The sequence below is a fragment of the Phoxinus phoxinus genome (genome assembly GCF_949152265.1).
Source record: "Phoxinus phoxinus genome assembly, chromosome: 2".
Taxonomy (NCBI): domain Eukaryota; kingdom Metazoa; phylum Chordata; class Actinopteri; order Cypriniformes; family Leuciscidae; genus Phoxinus; species Phoxinus phoxinus.
In genome coordinates, this window is record NC_136877.1 from 12,429,290 (window position 1) to 12,446,751 (window position 17,462).

The window sequence follows — 17,462 nt, forward strand, 5'->3', positions numbered from 1 at the left end:
GCTTCTTCCACATCACTAGGGTACGAAGGCATCTGCGCGTTACTCTGATGATGCGAAAGGGGTTGCCCCTCCAGGAAACCCCCTCAGTCTTGAGTCACTACTCTTCTTGGCAAGAGAGACAAGTTATATTGCCTCTTTCACCAAAGAGACTGTACTTCATGCTCCAACACCTGAGCCTGCTCTGCACTGACCACTTTGGACAGTACTCAAAATTCACTGGACGCACAGAGACAAATTTGTCAGAAAGTAATGGTTTTGAGTCACTTCTGCAATGTTCTCATGTTTAGACCCAAAATAATCACATTGGACACGACTGCCATGAGTCCCAACAGTCTCTTTTTTTTACAATGTGGCTTAGCCTAACCTGGCAAGATGGCTGAGATAATCGATACGAGTATGAGTACTGTTGCCTTTGGCTTGCTCAGTTGGGGATATTCAATTTAATGAATCAATCAATATTACTATTGATTAGCATTACCAAACATGGACGTTTTATTATTATTTTAATTTAATACTGTGAAGCTGCTTTGATACAATCTGTATTGTGAAAAGCGCTATACAAATATTCTTGACTTGACTTGACTTGACTTATGAGTAGGAGATAGACATGCCTGCATCATAGTCGTGTCCTATATCACTCATAGAAAAGTTTATCTTTTTAATGGAAAAAGCACATTCTTCTTAGAGTTTAATCTTAACCCCAAGCATGTGCTTGGACTAAGCAAGAATAAACCAGTCATAAATGTAATTCAGAACACACACAAATCCCCATGCACTTTGAACGGAATTGGTAAGCTTTGCCCCCGACAGCGAACCTATGGAACTGGAAGGATGAATTGAGAAAGCAAGCATCTTCTATTGTAACAAACCCCTCCTCTGACTTGATTTGAAACACAATGATCTGGTTTTACAGACAGGACTTAGACTAAGCCAGGGGTAGGCCTTAAATTAGGACATTTAAGTATATTTTCTAAACGTCCCTTAGAAAAAAAGAAAAAAAAACATTACTTGTGGCCATCTTGAGACAAAACAATGACACTGACACATTTTACATTGAATTACACCCTGGGCGAGACCCCCTCATCTCGCTGCCCCAGGAAAAAATGAGCGCGTCGCTTCAATTATGAGCGCGCTTCCCGAACTCGGGCAAAAACAAGCTTTATTGGCGAGATACCTCCAATCAGCTAACGTTACTGGTGGCTCGCGAGCGACGTGTTGGAGACCCCCTTGACATAGCTTCTGTGCACCGCAGACGGCACCTTATTAGCAAGCAGGGGCAGGACCGCCCGGTTCGCCCGTGCCTAAAACCGCTACTGCTGCAAGTTGCATTCAGTGAAGACAGCTCAAACATACATTTAATCTGGGACTAGTAAATCTTGTCTGTGAAACCGGGCAAATAAGTTTCAACGTTAGCATATTGAACCTTTAACTCCACAGAGTACCGGTTATAAAAACCAGAGTCTCTCTTGGGAAGAGGGACATGTTCTGTGGCCTCTTTTGCCAAAATAGACTGTATGTCTTGCTCTAACACCTGGGCCTGCTCTTGCACTGACCACTTTGGACAGTACTCAAAATTGTCAGGACCTACGGAGACATATTTGGAAAAAAGTTGCCATGCTGCAAGTGCCACCTTGACCCTCTGTCTCTCTGGGGAGGGCCTCGAGTAGCAACACTCTGCTTCTATAATTTGCAAAACCCACAGAGTCACATTTGGCAGAAATTGTCATGCTGCCAAATAGTCTAAAAAAGATACCAGCCTACACCAGAGGTCAGTCTCGAAAAACCTGCTTGCCTGCAGGGTACAACCAGTCATACTTATCCAACACCCTTCTTGGAGGGTGTGAGCCTCCCAGTTCTGCAATATTTCTGGGGATGAAGACTGGGCCAAAAGCTTATGAGGTTGTGGGGTTGGCAGACAGGCCTCCCAAGGGCACAGAAGAGAAGTGGGCACATTAAAACGTGTAGCAGCAAATTAGCTTAAAGGGAAATATGAATAATAAATAATCAAATTATAACTAATTATAATTAATTTATTAATGTTTGGATTAGTTAATACAATTATTTTGATGTAGCATAATTAATATTCAATCAATTAACATGTTTGTCCAGCGAACACTCAGTATTAATCATCTATCAACTCTCAGAAAGGGATATTTTTCGTGGCCAACTCTTTCTCACGGAGTACAGTGCTACTCATAACATGTAGCTGTGTTAAATTGGCTTTGTTTTGCAAGCAGTGATGACAGAATTAATACTGTGAATGTGCACAAAAGTTTTATTTTATGAAACCACAAACATAAGTAGTCTAAATAAACACATACACACAAGTCACACATACATGGGTAAAATGGAAAGTGAAAGTAAATGAATGAAACAGAAACAGGGGAATAGGCGTATGAGACATTTAAACATCTGAACAGAGCCATCAGCAACTTGATAATAAGGGGTTATAAAAGCTTATACTAAACTCTGTTTAGTTAGTTAAATTTACGATATACTTGCAATGTCATAGTTATTGAACAAGCGTTCGGATGCAGTCTCAGATTAAAGTCTTGATGGGTCACTTTGATGGTGGTGAAGTTTGGGCAAATGCTGGTGTCTTTGCTGCCATTGTAACCAGAGGGCTGGTAGCTTTGTTTCAAAGCAGCTTTATAGTGATAACAGGAAAATGATTCAATGATGCAAACGGTTCATTGTTTTTATTCAGTTATGTTGTAAATGTAGCGTAGACAGGGAGACGCACAGATCTTAAATTACTGCTTATTCGTTTCTTTTTAGTTAAATAATAATGGGACAAGCAACACCAAAAAAGACAAACGATTCACACAGAACACTTACTGAAGACACATAGGCTGACCATGTTTGGTCTGGGTGTACTTTATAGCTTCCGGGTGCGCCATGCCTGACAACGGGACTACGTTTCGCCAATGAGATTAGAGTGATTTTGACAAAGCATTGAGTTCCCTCGAAAGGGAACAGAAATGTTTCTTAAAGCAAATCTGCATATTAGAATTTCTGAAGGAGCCTGTGACACTGAAGACTTGAGTAATGATGCTGAAAATGCAGCTTTGTTTCACAGGAATAAATTACTATTGCAAGTTTGTTAAGACTGTCAAAATACAAAAAAAATGTTTTCAGATTTGTTTAACAACACGAGTCAGATGCTGTTGAAGTTGTATTTGGTATGTGTTGTTTTCACACTTAGAGCTCTTGGTGTATAATGGATAAAGCCATAATGAAGTTAGAAGGTGGTGACACACACACATGCACACACACACACGCACACACACGAATGAATGCACAACGATTATTGAAAAAAAAATTCTCATGCAAATTCCACTTGCTTCTATTTTTGCTCTCAACTTTTCCTGTCACACACATGCAATAAAGACACAGCCTTTTCATTCAAACGCTGTAAAGGTCAACGGGTCACTTCCTGTCAACATCAAGTTAAATGCTCCATTAGCCGATGAGAAACCTAAATATGATAATATTACACACACACACACACACACACACACACACACACACACACACACACACACACACACACACCAGTTTAGTGAACATTTGTTCATGAGTTTTGCCTGCAGACAAACCACAGGAAGACACATAAAGTGCACATGCGTGTGCAGGTTTTGCCCAAATTTTCATCACTAGCCAAAAATGTTAAATGCTCATAAATAAACCAAATCGAGCTTCAAATTATGTCATCAGGGTTTTGTTAAGGTACTGAGGGGAAGAGCAAACATCATTTAGAAAATTTAAATTAGTTTAGTTAGTAGGGTTCTATGACATTTTTTTTTCCCCAAATACCATTTTATATTCCCCAAATTCCATTTTTTTTCCCCCACATTGAATTATTTTCTGGTTTCCATTTTAATAGTTTAATTAGATTTTAGTAATAAAACAGTCTAATTAATTGAAATTAAATTGTAATTCAATTTACATATTCAAATGTTTACAATGATAAGGCCCCTTGAAATGTTACATTTTTTTCTGGATTTATGATTGACAAATGGATTAGCAAAAAATGCTGGTAATCAAATGAAGGCATAAAACATTAAAATGCAATCAATTGAAGTGGAACAATTCGTTTGTTAAAAAAATGTTTCACAACAGAAGTTTACTGATTAAACTAAAACATGGAAGAAAAAAATATTATTCCTCAAATAATTGTATTGATTTATTATTATTATTACCAGTACTAGTACTACTACTACTTTGATAGTACATTCTACTGTATAATACTAATTTATTTCTGTCATCATTTAATCAAGTTAAATTTTGTTTGGTGGGCTGTAGTGAAGAGCTTTGATTTTCTTAGTGTGTGTCTGATGATAGTTGTCTTAATGAAATGGTGAAATGCTAGTAAAGTGACTCAGGGCAGCTCTGGTGAAGTTCATGTGTACATGTCCTCATATAGCGAGACTCTGAAAACACCATGACTGTGAAAACACAACTCATACTTGAGTTTGTGTAGTAGACCAAACTGAGACAACATGCAGACTTCAATAGCAGAATTTAATATTTACAGACACTAGTCCATTTCGCCATTTGATTAAGTGTAGAGCCCTACTTTTGATTGATTCATCTAAAATATTCCACGTATTTTCCAAACTGTTTGCAATCAGAAATCCTGAGTCATGACCCACACACATCCGTGTCTCGTCCTCGCTCTCTGGCATCTCTATGCATCACACATCTGCCATTCTTCGCATTCCTGTGCTCTGCATCGGCGTGATGCCAGACTGTAGGACGAAGCAGAATTTATTCACTGCCTACTGAACGCATGCATGCACATGGGGCTTGCATTACTCAAAGAGGTCAAAGGTCAAATACGTAAACCGAACACTGTATCCCAGTGACAAAGAGGAGGATATCCTCTGTTCACAAACACAGCGCGCCACTCATCCTCCTGTCCCTCGCCACTCTGCCTATTCACTGCAACTGGAAATAGTATGGTTGCCATGGAGACGCAGCTGTGAGTGGCCAGCCGGCCTTCACTTCCTGCTGTTACTGTGGTTTCACTTCCTCGCTGGGCTCAGAGGGCAGCGGAAAAAACAGCAGCTGGATACGGAAGCAAGACGTAAATTACTCCTTTTCCCCTCTTTCTTCTACCAACAATCACTATTCCTGCTCTTTACCAGTGATTTTCATTCCAGTGATTTTGTCCCTATTTATTATAGATATTCCTCTATACGTATGTGTCTCATGATCACGACTCAGGTGTTTGTGTAGAAAAACGTGTGTATTAATAGGCACGTTGTTTTTGCATAAATGACAAATGGCTGCCAACGGCTTCAGGAGCGCAGTAGATGGCTGGACACAAAATTGAACTTATGTTAAAATTGTTTAGAGGCATAGTCTTTTATTTCTCTCATTCTTCTTTTTCTCCTTTCCATCTCGCTGTCTGTTTAACTCGTTCTCTTCAGCTTGATGGGGCTGTTTCTGGGAAAACATCACGCTCGCTTATAAACACGTCGATACATTTGCACACACATTGCACTGGCCCTGACCATCACTAGGACTGGACAATATAGTTTACTACAATATATCTCCATATGGCAGCATTTTGATGATGAATCTCAATAATAATAAAAAAATGTGAACACTTATTTTATTAATTTTTAAGGAACAATTGAACCTTTTTACATTGTTTGGAACATATGATCATTCATATGCACCAATATAACAATATGTAATAATAAAGAGCAATTTTTGCCTACATATATGTTTTACTAAATCACTGTATTATGAAAAAAAAAACATGGAGACTTCGATGAACATTTTTTAAATGATGACACTAACAGATAGAAACAGATTATTTGAACTGATTAATGAAAAGAATCAAATTGATAATCAAGGTTCAATTAGATTTTGTGTTCTGTCGTTGACTGTCTTTACGCTCTCATACTCGTGAGACAGCCATGGACTATGAAACCAAATCTAAAGGCTGAAAATGATTAGCCAAAGTTTGACAATATCATGGAAATATTCACTATATCTTCCCCTCATTTAAAACGCTCAAACAGAGATTTCTCTTACACATGATTAGGATGAAAACATTTCACTGGCGCTGATCTAACATCATCAAATGAGGAGAAAAATGCTTACGGCTGAATTCACAGACACGCACACACGCATGCTTTAAAAAAAAAGCTAATAGTTACTACGCAACCATTCTATAGCAACAAGATATGTAACAAGGTCATATTAATGAGTTTCCATCTGTTTGTGAGTGATGGATCTGTGTTGGAGAGATGTGATAATGTATTAGAAGCTGTTTACATAATCTTAGTGTCATTATTTTTATTTTACATTTAACATTTTATTTGGAAAGGAGGCATTTCTTTGTGGTGTGTGTATGTTTAAACATCTACCATCAACATCTATCAAGGTTTGTTCTACACTGAAATTGTGTTTGAGATGTGCTTGGTGCAATTGCTGTTTCTTTAATTTGTAATAACTTTATATATACATACTGTACTGTATATACAGATATATGTGTGCTGCTGCTGTGAATTTCCCACTTTGAGGACTCTTAAAAATGGCCAATTACAGTTCATACAGATTTTTATTTTATTTTATTTTGTATATGTGCTTGTTATCTGACTCTTATTATTGATTTAGTTTTCTTTTTCCATCCGTTGGGATGCCAGCACACCTTGAATTTACCCGTTTACTTTTTACATTATTAGCAAAAATATCTAAATCCATGTTTGATCTGTATTGAATTTATATCACAAAGAATGTAACATTCATTTCCCAGACTTCCTCTTGGAAAACTAGTTCAATCTGAATGATTTAAGAATTTGTTTTTGTTTTTGTTTTGCATTGTCTGAAATTATACCTGCTTTTTAATAGCTTGATTAATACTAATCTGTCGTCTTTCTTTCTCTCTTTCATTAAAAAAGAGGATAGAAAGTGATCGATTTAGTTATTCGTGCTCTCAGAGTGCTTACCTGGAAACAAGCTTCTATTAACACCGCTGTGTTTTGATGCTATTGAAAGCAATTACCCGGTCTCAGTGTGGAGGACAGAGTGCTTTAACTGCATTAATGTCCTCTATCATTAAGCATAACCCTTTAAACATTTCCCACAATACAGCCAAGCTTCTAACTTCAGCAAAAAGCAGACGGCGTACACATATCAAACAAAGAAACAAATTTACAACATACAGTGAAGCCAGCACATGTAACTTGTAGCACAATTTAGTTTTCAACTTATTTTCTATTATTGATTAGTTCAGTATGTAAATGAAATGATAAATGCAACTAAACCTTCAGATTTATCTTCAATAAAAGATGGAGACTTTTCAAAAAAATAATAATTCAACATCACTTCTAATTGGAAAGTGATTAGTTTTAATCCCTCAATAAATTTGGATGATTCAAACAAATGTCTCCACAGCAACTTGTAAATCGTTAATTCCATGCAGTGTTAAATACTAGCACAGTATTATAAATACATCGAGTTTGGGTTAGGTTTGAACGTATAATGCAAATCCTGTCATTGTATTTTTTTTTAATAGTCACCTTAATTATTTTGAAAATCAAATCATATCTCGACCAAATTTATAACTGATGTATGATATACACAGATCTTAGCACAGCATAATTTTCATGGAAGTCTCTCTCTATTGTGTGTTTTTTTTTTCCATTATATTTAAACAAATAATACCAAGTTCTGGAATGTAGGCTCAATGTTGAATTCATGTTTTGTGCTTTCTGTTGAGAAATACACCTGCACCCATGTGCCCGCTCAATCTGTGTTTTTCTAGTTATCTTTCATTTCGGATTGGTTATTGGTGCCAGTTTTCCATCTATTAAGGGTGAAGTACATTTCTTGTTTGGGGATTCGGTGAGTGCTGTCCAATAATAAGTGTATTTTTCTTGTGTTATAATTTGTTTGATTGTCGGGGTTTGAACATCTTTTGGCTGTTTTATTTTATTTTATTTTTGGTGGGTTCAACTTCTGACTAAGTGAGTTTCCCTCTGGACTGGATGAGTTTGCTAATGGGCTTCATTCAAGGTTCATCTCTTGGCAGTTTTATGCTTGATAAAAGGAGAGGAGATCACTTATTCTGATTTGCCTCAAGAAATGTATGGCTCATTTTTGTATATGTAATGATAGTAGGGATACTGTGTGTCCAAGTTTTACTAACTAAAACAGCTTGGTTTGTTACCAATCAAGATGCTGAACCAGTTTGATGGTTTGATACACAAGTTTGATACACAAGTGTTTTGTAAACAAAAATCTGGGAAATGAAAAGTGTGGTAAACATGGTATTTAGCATGATTGTTTCATACACCTTGTGATGCACTCTTGGACACATCATCAGTGATAGTACCTGGGGTCATAGGGGGTTTCGGGTCATTCAACTTCAGACCCCCTCACCCAGGCGATCCGACCGGGAGTGATCAGTTCCCGGCCTGTGTCCAAGAAGCGTTCACCCACTGTTTGTCCCTTCTGATCCACCATCGTGAGGCTTTTTCCGCAGCCTCTGAAGCTGCACTGATGGCTCTTCTCTTGCATGCTCCTGTGATTCGCAGTAGGCTGTAAGCCCCGCAGAGTAACTTTCCTCCAAAGCCCCTTCCCCCAACATCGATAGGCAAGCGCTGTGCATGCCACCCCCTTCCCGACACTCCTCCACCAGCTCCGCATATTTCTCCCTTTTCCTTTCCCTCGCTTCCCCCATCCTCTCCTCCCAGGGCACTGTTAGTTCCAACAAGATAACCTGCTTCGATGTTACTGAGAACAGAACCATGTTGGGTCTAAGGCTGGTCTCCACAATGTCTCGGGGGAACTTGACTTGCATTCCCAGGTCCACCCTTAGCTGCCAGTCATTCGCTGTTCCCAGCAGGCCTGTCTGAACTGTTGGTCGGGAAGGCGGGGGTTCTCCTGCTCTTAAGAATGAAATTTTGTGCCTTGGTGGTTGTAAACGCTTGCTCTGATTGATGGCAGTAGTGATGGACTCAGCAACCACCTTCAGCACTTGGTCATGGCGCCAGCGGTAGCTGCCTTCCCCAAGTGCATTAGCACAGCTTCTGAGGTTGTGTTCCAGCGATCCTCTTCCCTGGCACAAGGTACATGCCGGAGTCTCAACCTTGCCCCAACAAAAGAGATTGGATAGACTGGGCAGGGTGTCATAGACAAACTGAATGAGAAATGTCATGCGATAGGGCTCAGCCCTCCACAGCTCTGCCCATGAAATCTTTCTCTCCATGGCATCTTCCCATCTGGTCCATGCGCCCTATTGCCTCAATCCCACCATCTGGCTTGCACGCTGCTCCTCGATCCCAGCCCTCACTTCTTTTTGGACCAGGTCCCGCCTTTCCTTACCCTTCAGTTTGTTGTAATGGGTTGTTTGAGTACTTCCCAGTCCTTCACGGCCAATCGCCACGGGACTAACCAGTTCCTTATGACGCAGCCGAGATTCTGCCTGGCCCACCGCCTCATGTGCCCTCCACTTTCTGCCAGTCCTGACCTCAATGCCAGCTTGAGATACTCTTGGGTCCTTGGAATCCCTGTACTGAAGCACCTCCCTTGCTCTGGTAAGCATGAACTCCTCGCTAAGGCTGTTGATCGGCAGCGTTAGCTTGTTCTTTTTGCCATAGAGGGCAATGCTGCTCAGACTTCTTGGCAAGCCCAACCACCGTCAAAGGTAATTACTCACCCTCCTCACAAATCCTTCCACGGTGGAAATTGGAAATTCGTACACCAACAATGGCCACAATATCCTAGGTAGGATTCCATGTTGGTATAATCAAGCTTTGAATTTCCCCGGTAGGCCTGACTTGTCAACTGTAGTCAGCCAGCTTTCCAGTTGTTCATTTGTTGTCCTGATGGAAGCGGCATCCTTTAGAGAGCAGTCAAAGGTTTTCCCAAGGCTCTTCACAGGCTTATCTGTGACTGATGGGATTTGGGTACTTCCTAGGGAGAAGTGGAACTGGTCTGTTACCTTCCCTCTCTTCAGTACCATGGATCTGTATTTTTCTGGCTTGAAACACATCCTCGCCCAGGTGGTTAACCTCTCTAAGCCCTGAACAATCTATCTGCATCCTGGGACTGTTACAGTTGTCACTGTCAGATGGTCCATGAAGGCCCTGATGGGGGGCTGACGGATTCCGGACTTGGTTTTGGGGCCTCTGCATTCCAGCTCAGCGGATTTGACCAGCATGTTCATGGCAAGGGAAAAGAGAATCACTGAAACAGTGCATCCAGTGATAATCCCCTTTTCCAGATGATGCCGCTCAGATGTAACTTTGCCGGAAGTGAACCTCAGATTAAAGTTCTGCGGGAACCGCGGGAACCGTGGGACCCGACCAGATATTTTGTGCTGCGGGATTAAATTTCCGACTAAAACACGGTAGCGGTCGGTAACTCTGGTGTAATTTGAACGGGAGCGGTCGGTCATTCAATATCACGTTCCTTAAATAACAATAACACGTTCAATATCACGTCCTTTCAGAACAGCATATATTCGCTTTACTTAATCTTAATCTTATCGACCACCCGGTATACAGCCTGCCCTGCACTCAGGACCGTTATGCACGCTCTGCACGCATCGCATGGACCAGTTCTTTCTGCGTCATGCATTGTATTTGCGGGATCTGTGCACGCAGCATGTGCATAACTGTCCTCAGACTGTACCGGTGGTAAATATAGCCTACGGCCCTCAAAAAGGACTCTGCTGTGTTGACAGCAAAATGTTACGAATTTTGTATTTTGACATTAAGAATAAAAATAACAAATGGCTTCATTTTTATTTATTTTTGCTCTCTGACATTTTTTCCACTAGCTACTTTGTTGGCAGCAAAATGTTAAATTTTGTATCTTGACAAGACGAATAAAATAATAAATAAAAATTTTGTGCAGACTACATTTTTATTTTCTCCGTGGAAATGTAAATTTGAAATTCTGGAAACGAGATCTAAATTTAGCGGGATGGTCGGGTCTGGAAGAAAATGATTCTAAGCAGACAGCGGGTGAACGAGTGTAGTATATATATCGGGAACGGGTGGGTGCGGAAATAACCCCAGCGAGAGCTGGCTGGCTCTACTACATCCATCCTGCCTGCCGTCTGCGGGCATTCGCGGGCGGGAGCGGGACATAATATCACAGATCGCGGGCGGGAGAAGGACTAAAAATTACAAATCTTTGCGGGAACGGGCGGGATAGAGTATAGAGCCATACGCATTGGCTAAGTCCAGCCATAGTACAGCCAGGTTTCCTTTCCCTTCAAGAGCCTCTCTAATCAGTTGTGTCACTACTCCACTGTGTTCTAGGCACCCTGGGACTTTTGCACAGAGGGGGGTCAATGTACTGGTTCTTTAGGTGGTAGTCTGACAGCCGTTGGGAAAGGATACTGAAGAATATCTTTCCCTCGACGTTTAGCTGCGAGATGGTCCTAAACTGCTCTATGGTGATTGACTTTTCTTCCTTCGGAACCCACACCCCTTTTGCAGATCTCCATTGTTGGGAAACTTTCCCCCTCCTCCAGATGACCCTCAGGATCTTCCACAGACGATGCAGGAGCTTGGGGCACCTCTTATACAGCAGATATGGCACACCATTCGGTCCTGGTGCTGAGCTGGTTCTTGGCAGCCTTAACAACAGCTTGAATTTCTTTCTAACTGGGTACTTTAATGTTGAAGTCACTGGTTGGTATAGGTGGATTAATGAGGTGTCTGCATTCGCCAAGGTCCTCTTCCCGGGCTGCATCGCTATAGGTGTCATGCAAATAGGCATCTATATCCTCTTTTGAGCAAGTAAGTTGGCCACTGCGCTTCTTGCCTAGCAGCTGTTTGGTAAACTCTGCCCTGCAGTACTTGGAGTACTGGTTTGTAGCAGCATGCTTCTCCGCTAAGCCAAACCTTTTGGTGGCGATGCTGATTATCATGGTTGTTGTCATTGTTTGGAGTTTCCTGTCTGCCATTCCCTTCATCGTAGCTTCCAGGATACCATCCACATCATCATCAAATTGCTGCCAATCACTCCCTTTGCTGGCTGTAGGCCACTTAACCCACCGTTGGTGTTGTGGGATGCCTGGTGCTCAGGCTTACGGAACATGGAGATTCTGAGCGCTGTGTGGTGACTCCGGGCTTGGCTCCTCCTGCGTCTCACCAAGGTCCTCTGGATTGTGGAGGTTCTGGGCACTTTGGGATGTCTCCCGGCATAGTTCCTCCTGCGTCACAATGAGGTAATTTCTTGAGCGCTGCTCTGGCTGTATTTTCACCAAACATCCAAATTTGGTCTGGTGGATCTTCAGACCTTGTGGGTTTTTGCAGCTATTTCCACATATACAAATGGTATTCGTCGTCGATTGTCCATTTGCGTGGTTCGTTGCCTGGTTGACTGTCCGTTCGGGGTGCTCATTCTCCCCCCCTCTCGGGCTCCCCTGGGGGTATTTTTCTCTGAGACTCTTCGTAGCTGTGTTTGGGTTTTTCCTCACAGAAGATGCGGGTTGGGTTGCTGGCCCTTCCCACCCCAGTTGCATCTCTCCAAGCTGTCAGCTGTCACCCTTAGCTGCCTTTCAAAATGTACAGGCTGTGATGATGTACCCTTACTAAAAAAATAAAGTGGCCTTTGGGTCGTATTGCAGTGCCCCCCGGAATGCAATTTCAACTGAGGGGGTTCCCCTCATCTGGAATGCAATTCACTGGGCACGCCACTGCCCCCAAAGCTTGCACTGTCCTGTCTATAGCTCTTCCTGGGATGACATTTCATTCAGTTACGCAGTTATCATTTATATTTCATGCTGTTTAATGTTTGATGAGCACATTAGCTGACATGTGCGTAGGCGATGCTTATAATGCTTGTTTCTGTGTATCCTTTGTTTTGATCTGGAGATTCTGTGCCCTTTCAGAAAATGCTTTATAGCGCCCCCTACCGTATAACATTGAAAACATTCCGTCAATGGCCAGGAAGCATTGTGTTATAAATGAAGGAAAATTCCATCAATGGTGGGGAGAGTTTTAGTTTTTAAATTTGAAGTAAATTCCTATGTACACTACCAGTGACCTATACAAAAATTCCCTTACTCAGAATTAGGAAAACTCTGTAGTCTTTATAAATCAATATTTTCAAAAAATCAGTTTTATCGGATGCCAAAACATAAGTTTAAGGCAGTATGTAAAACTATGTGAAAAAAATAATAGGATACTCAATAAAAATAGTAAACTAGGGATGATCTGATTGATCTTTTGGAGAGCGGTATCGGCCTATAATCACATTCTATGATCGGTTGTCACTAAGGCCCTGTCCCAAATGGCACACTTCATATGTACTTTCGGCAGTGGAATTTTTTTAAAAGCTGTTGTGTTGCGTGCATGTGTCCGTTAAGTCCATGAGACCGTAAGGTGTCCCATTTGGCATTTTAATAATAATAATAATTCATTACATTTATATAGCGCTTTTCTCGACACTCAAATCGCTTTACATAAGGGGGGAATCTCCTCAACCACCACCAATGTGCAGCATCCACCTGGATGATGCGACGGCAGCCATATTGCGCCAGAACGCCAACCACACACCAGCTTACTGGTGGAGAGGAGACCAAGCCAATTAGTATATATAAGAGGATGATTAGGAGGCCATGATGGACAGAGGTCACTGGGCAAATTTGGCCTGCAGGCCGGGGTTACATCCCTACTCTTTCGAAAGACATCCTGGGATTTTTAATGACCACAGAGAGTCAGGACCTCGGTTTAAGTCTCATCCGAAGGACGGTGCTCTTTGTCAGTTTAGTGTCCCCGTCACTACACTGGGGCGTTAGGACCCACACAGACCACAGGGTGAGCACCCCCTGCTGGCCTCACTAACACCTCTTCCAGCAGCAACCTGGTTTTCTCAGGAGGTCTCCCATCCAAGTACTAACCAGGCTCAGCCCTGCTTAGCTTCAGTGGGCAACCAGTCTTGGGCTACAGGGTGATATGGTTGCTGCACAGGGTGATATGGCTGTTGCAATTTTAGGTTTCAGTAGGGTGCTTGCATCGATATGCACCCTCGAACAGTGACATTCAACAGAGAGCTTATATATTACTCATATAAAGCTTGAATGATCGGTACCGGTATCTGTGTCGGGCGATCATGATGACAAGAAATTGGTTGTCGTATCAACTGCAAAAATCTTGAATGATATCTTATGATCAGTCTTCTTTCCTAGATCTATTTGGATACTGAATTTTGATTGTTCTTGTCTTTCTATTATTTATGTGCTGCACATACATTTTTATTTGTGTACAGTGCTAACAAAAGCAAGAGGCATGTTGAGTGTCATGATAACAGCTAAACCTAAACCCGTGCACTAACCTAAATCTCTAACACTATTATTTGCATTGCTCTGATGTTGGATGTGACATGAGATGTATGGACCTTATACTCTCTCTCTCTCTCTCTCTCTCTCTCTCTCTCTCTCTCTCTCTCTCTCTCTCTCTCTCTCTCTCTCTCTCTCTCTCTCTCTCTCTCTCTCTCTCTCTTTTCTTATCTCCCTCTGCTGGTGGATTACGTAACTGCAGCGCTGTATTTAGGTCACCAGCAGATCAGTGCAGTTTACAGATACTGTCACAGACGGTAGCAAATAAATAGCAGCATGCCAACAGTGTTTGTACGTATATGAAATTTACGCTTCTATATGAAATTTTTATAAAGCGTGGGGGGGGGGTACCTTTGTATGTTTCCCACTCTTTATATTTCTTCAATCACTCACACACTGTATTATACCAGTGACATTGAGGTTGATGAATGTAGAATGTCTGCACTGTTAAACCGGCTGTCACACAGCACAAACAATACATTGTAAAATAACAGAGGCGTCCATCTTGGCTTTGGATCCTGCACAGTTTCCTCAGACCTCTGTCCTCATGTGGGCTGCCAACAGCAAACGCGTTCAGATTTATTTGTTTGCCATCACAGTAAATGTGGCCACATGGAGCCCGCAGTATACTGTACCACGTCTTGGTATTTTGACAACATGAAGGTGCTGATGATAACAGCACTGTTTTGTGAGGCAGGAATTTCTGAGAAAGTGGGAAGATCTTGCTTTTGTTATTTGTCATGGTCATGAGCTCCACTAGAGGGGGACAGAGAGCTGTGACAAGGGAATCTTTGATCTATAACCCTCAGGGTCTGTCCCATAGACTGTAAAAAATAATAATATATATATATTATTAAATATATTATTTATATATAAATTAAATATATGATCTGCTTCAGCACAATGCTGAAACAGAGCTATATACGTTTTTGTGCTAATCTGTTCATTCTGTCCGTCTTTTCCAGAGAATGTCTGAATACAGCTCGTTGTTGAGTGATCTGTCCGAGAACATCACTAATGAAGACGTGGAGCAGCTGAAGTCAGCATGTAAGGAGGACATCCCTGAAGAACAGAGTAACTCCATCATCTCCTCCAAAGAGTGGTTCAGCTACCTGGAGAAGAATGACAAACTGGCACAAGGTGAGACAGAGAGCAAAATACACTGGCCTCTTCAGTTTCAATCAGAGTGAATGAAGTAATCAAACCTTAAGTTTCATTCACTAAAATTAAAATGCATCTTTACTCGCCCTTAGGCTGTGTGGACGTGGTAAGCATAGCACTGATAATCTCCCTCTCTACCATGCCTCTCAAATGCCGTGATTGAAAGGAAGAACAATCGATGTTTGACATAACCGCCCTTGTGAAAAAGAAGTACACTTTAACATACTTTTAATAAAAGTATTTAATACACTTTAAAAGAAAATACTTAAATGTGAGTAATGTGTCCAGTTTTACACTTAATCGCATGTTAATTGTAATTAAATGAAAATGTATTATAGGTGAGTGCTTTGAGTGCTTTTTTTCCATAATTCTATTGTCTTTTAAATATGGCTAAACATATTGAATTAAAATGTACGGTAAAGTAAAACTTTTAATTTAACATTATCAAAAAATTAACTTTTTAAAAGTGTACTTAAATGATGGAATGATATTCCGGACAATATCCAAAGGGAATTGCAAATTGTATTTGCAATTGCATTTTCAATTTGTGCACACATATGTTGTGACATGCAAACACACATGCGTGATTTGCAATTGTGTTTGGATTTTCTTTTCCGTGTATGTAGTAACATGTTTGCCAAATTTCCAATGGAAATGCAAAGTCCATTTGCAATTGCATTTCCAATGCCTTACAAGTTATGACCCTGCTATTTTGGAAAAGAAAATCACCCATTTACTGTCACTTCCTCTGCGTGCTGCCCCAACCCTCAGGGGAGGAAGCGGAGGAAGTGAAATATAATAAGATATTTTCTATTGCTATTCCAAAATGGCAGGATCATAACTGGTAAGACATTGGAAATGCCAATGGACTTTGCGTTTTTATTTGAAATTTGGTAGACATATAAAAAAATAAAATCCAAAACGCAATTGCAAATCACACATTTGTGTATGCATGTACAAATTTAAAATGCAATTGCAAATACAATTTACAATTCCTTTTGAATATTGTCTGGAAAATCATTCCATATAAGTGTGTTAAGAAACATAGTTATGTAAGTTTACTTTCTTTAAGTTTACTTAATTGGCCTTTTATTTAATTAATTTTATATTATCTACAAGTGCAGCTTTAAAAAATAAAATATACATTTTAAGATTTGAAGTCCACTGCCAGTGTACATTCAATATAATTTAGTGCACTTCTTTTTCACAAGGGTGTGACACATTTTGAGGCACCAAAACAACAAAGGAAGTTGAATGCGTTAAAAACAGCATGTGTCCGAGAGATTTATGACAAGCATTTCAATTCCATTAAATAACAGTTTAATTTATTGTACAGTTATGTTTTTATGCTTTTGTTCTGTTTTATATGACATCTCTGTGATTTGTCTGTCTTGAATAGATGACCTATCCTACATAGAGCACATCTTTGAGATCTCACGGCGACCTGACCTTTTAACCCGGGTCATTGAGTACCGCACAACCGTGCTAAAGATCTCTGAAGACGACGAGATTGACACCAAACTCACTCGCATCCCCTCTGCAAAGAAATATAAGGGTACAGATCAGTTCTCTTTAAAAGTCTCTGTGTCTTTTACTTCATAAAAATAAACACAATCAACAGATCATCGCATTATTTCTGACATTGCTCCCCTGTTTCATCCTATTTACTTCTGAAGGAGTGTGTCTTACTGTCAGTCTTGCTGTCTACATAGGCAGTAATTTAGTCAAAAGGAACCTCAGATTACATTAACCATATAAAGCCTACTGTACTATATTTAATACACAAATTTATTTAATACATCTTCAGCTTGTGACATGTCTTTTTGCTGTGAAATCTTTACAGATTGTTATAACACACCGTAAACACAAGAGTAACTTTTATATTAGCAATATATCAAGATGAACACTTACTGGACTAAAGCAATTTAGGTTTACTAGATTATCCATACATTTGAGTAGCATTTATTTGATCATCTCTCAA

At 40.5% G+C, this 17,462-nt stretch overlaps 1 protein-coding gene across 2 annotated transcripts in view; it reads left to right on the forward strand.

Annotated features, from left to right (window-relative positions):
- The window catches only part of pea15 (proliferation and apoptosis adaptor protein 15), a 48,100-nt gene that overhangs the window by 17,762 nt on the left and 12,876 nt on the right, over positions 1 to 17,462 (forward strand). For both annotated transcript variants that reach the window (XM_079600832.1, XM_079600831.1), the window contains 2 exons: positions 15,286 to 15,460; positions 16,881 to 17,036. In XM_079600832.1, coding sequence (XP_079456958.1) covers positions 15,286 to 15,460; positions 16,881 to 17,036 — 331 coding nt within the window. The remainder of the gene's footprint in view (positions 1 to 15,285; positions 15,461 to 16,880; positions 17,037 to 17,462) is intronic.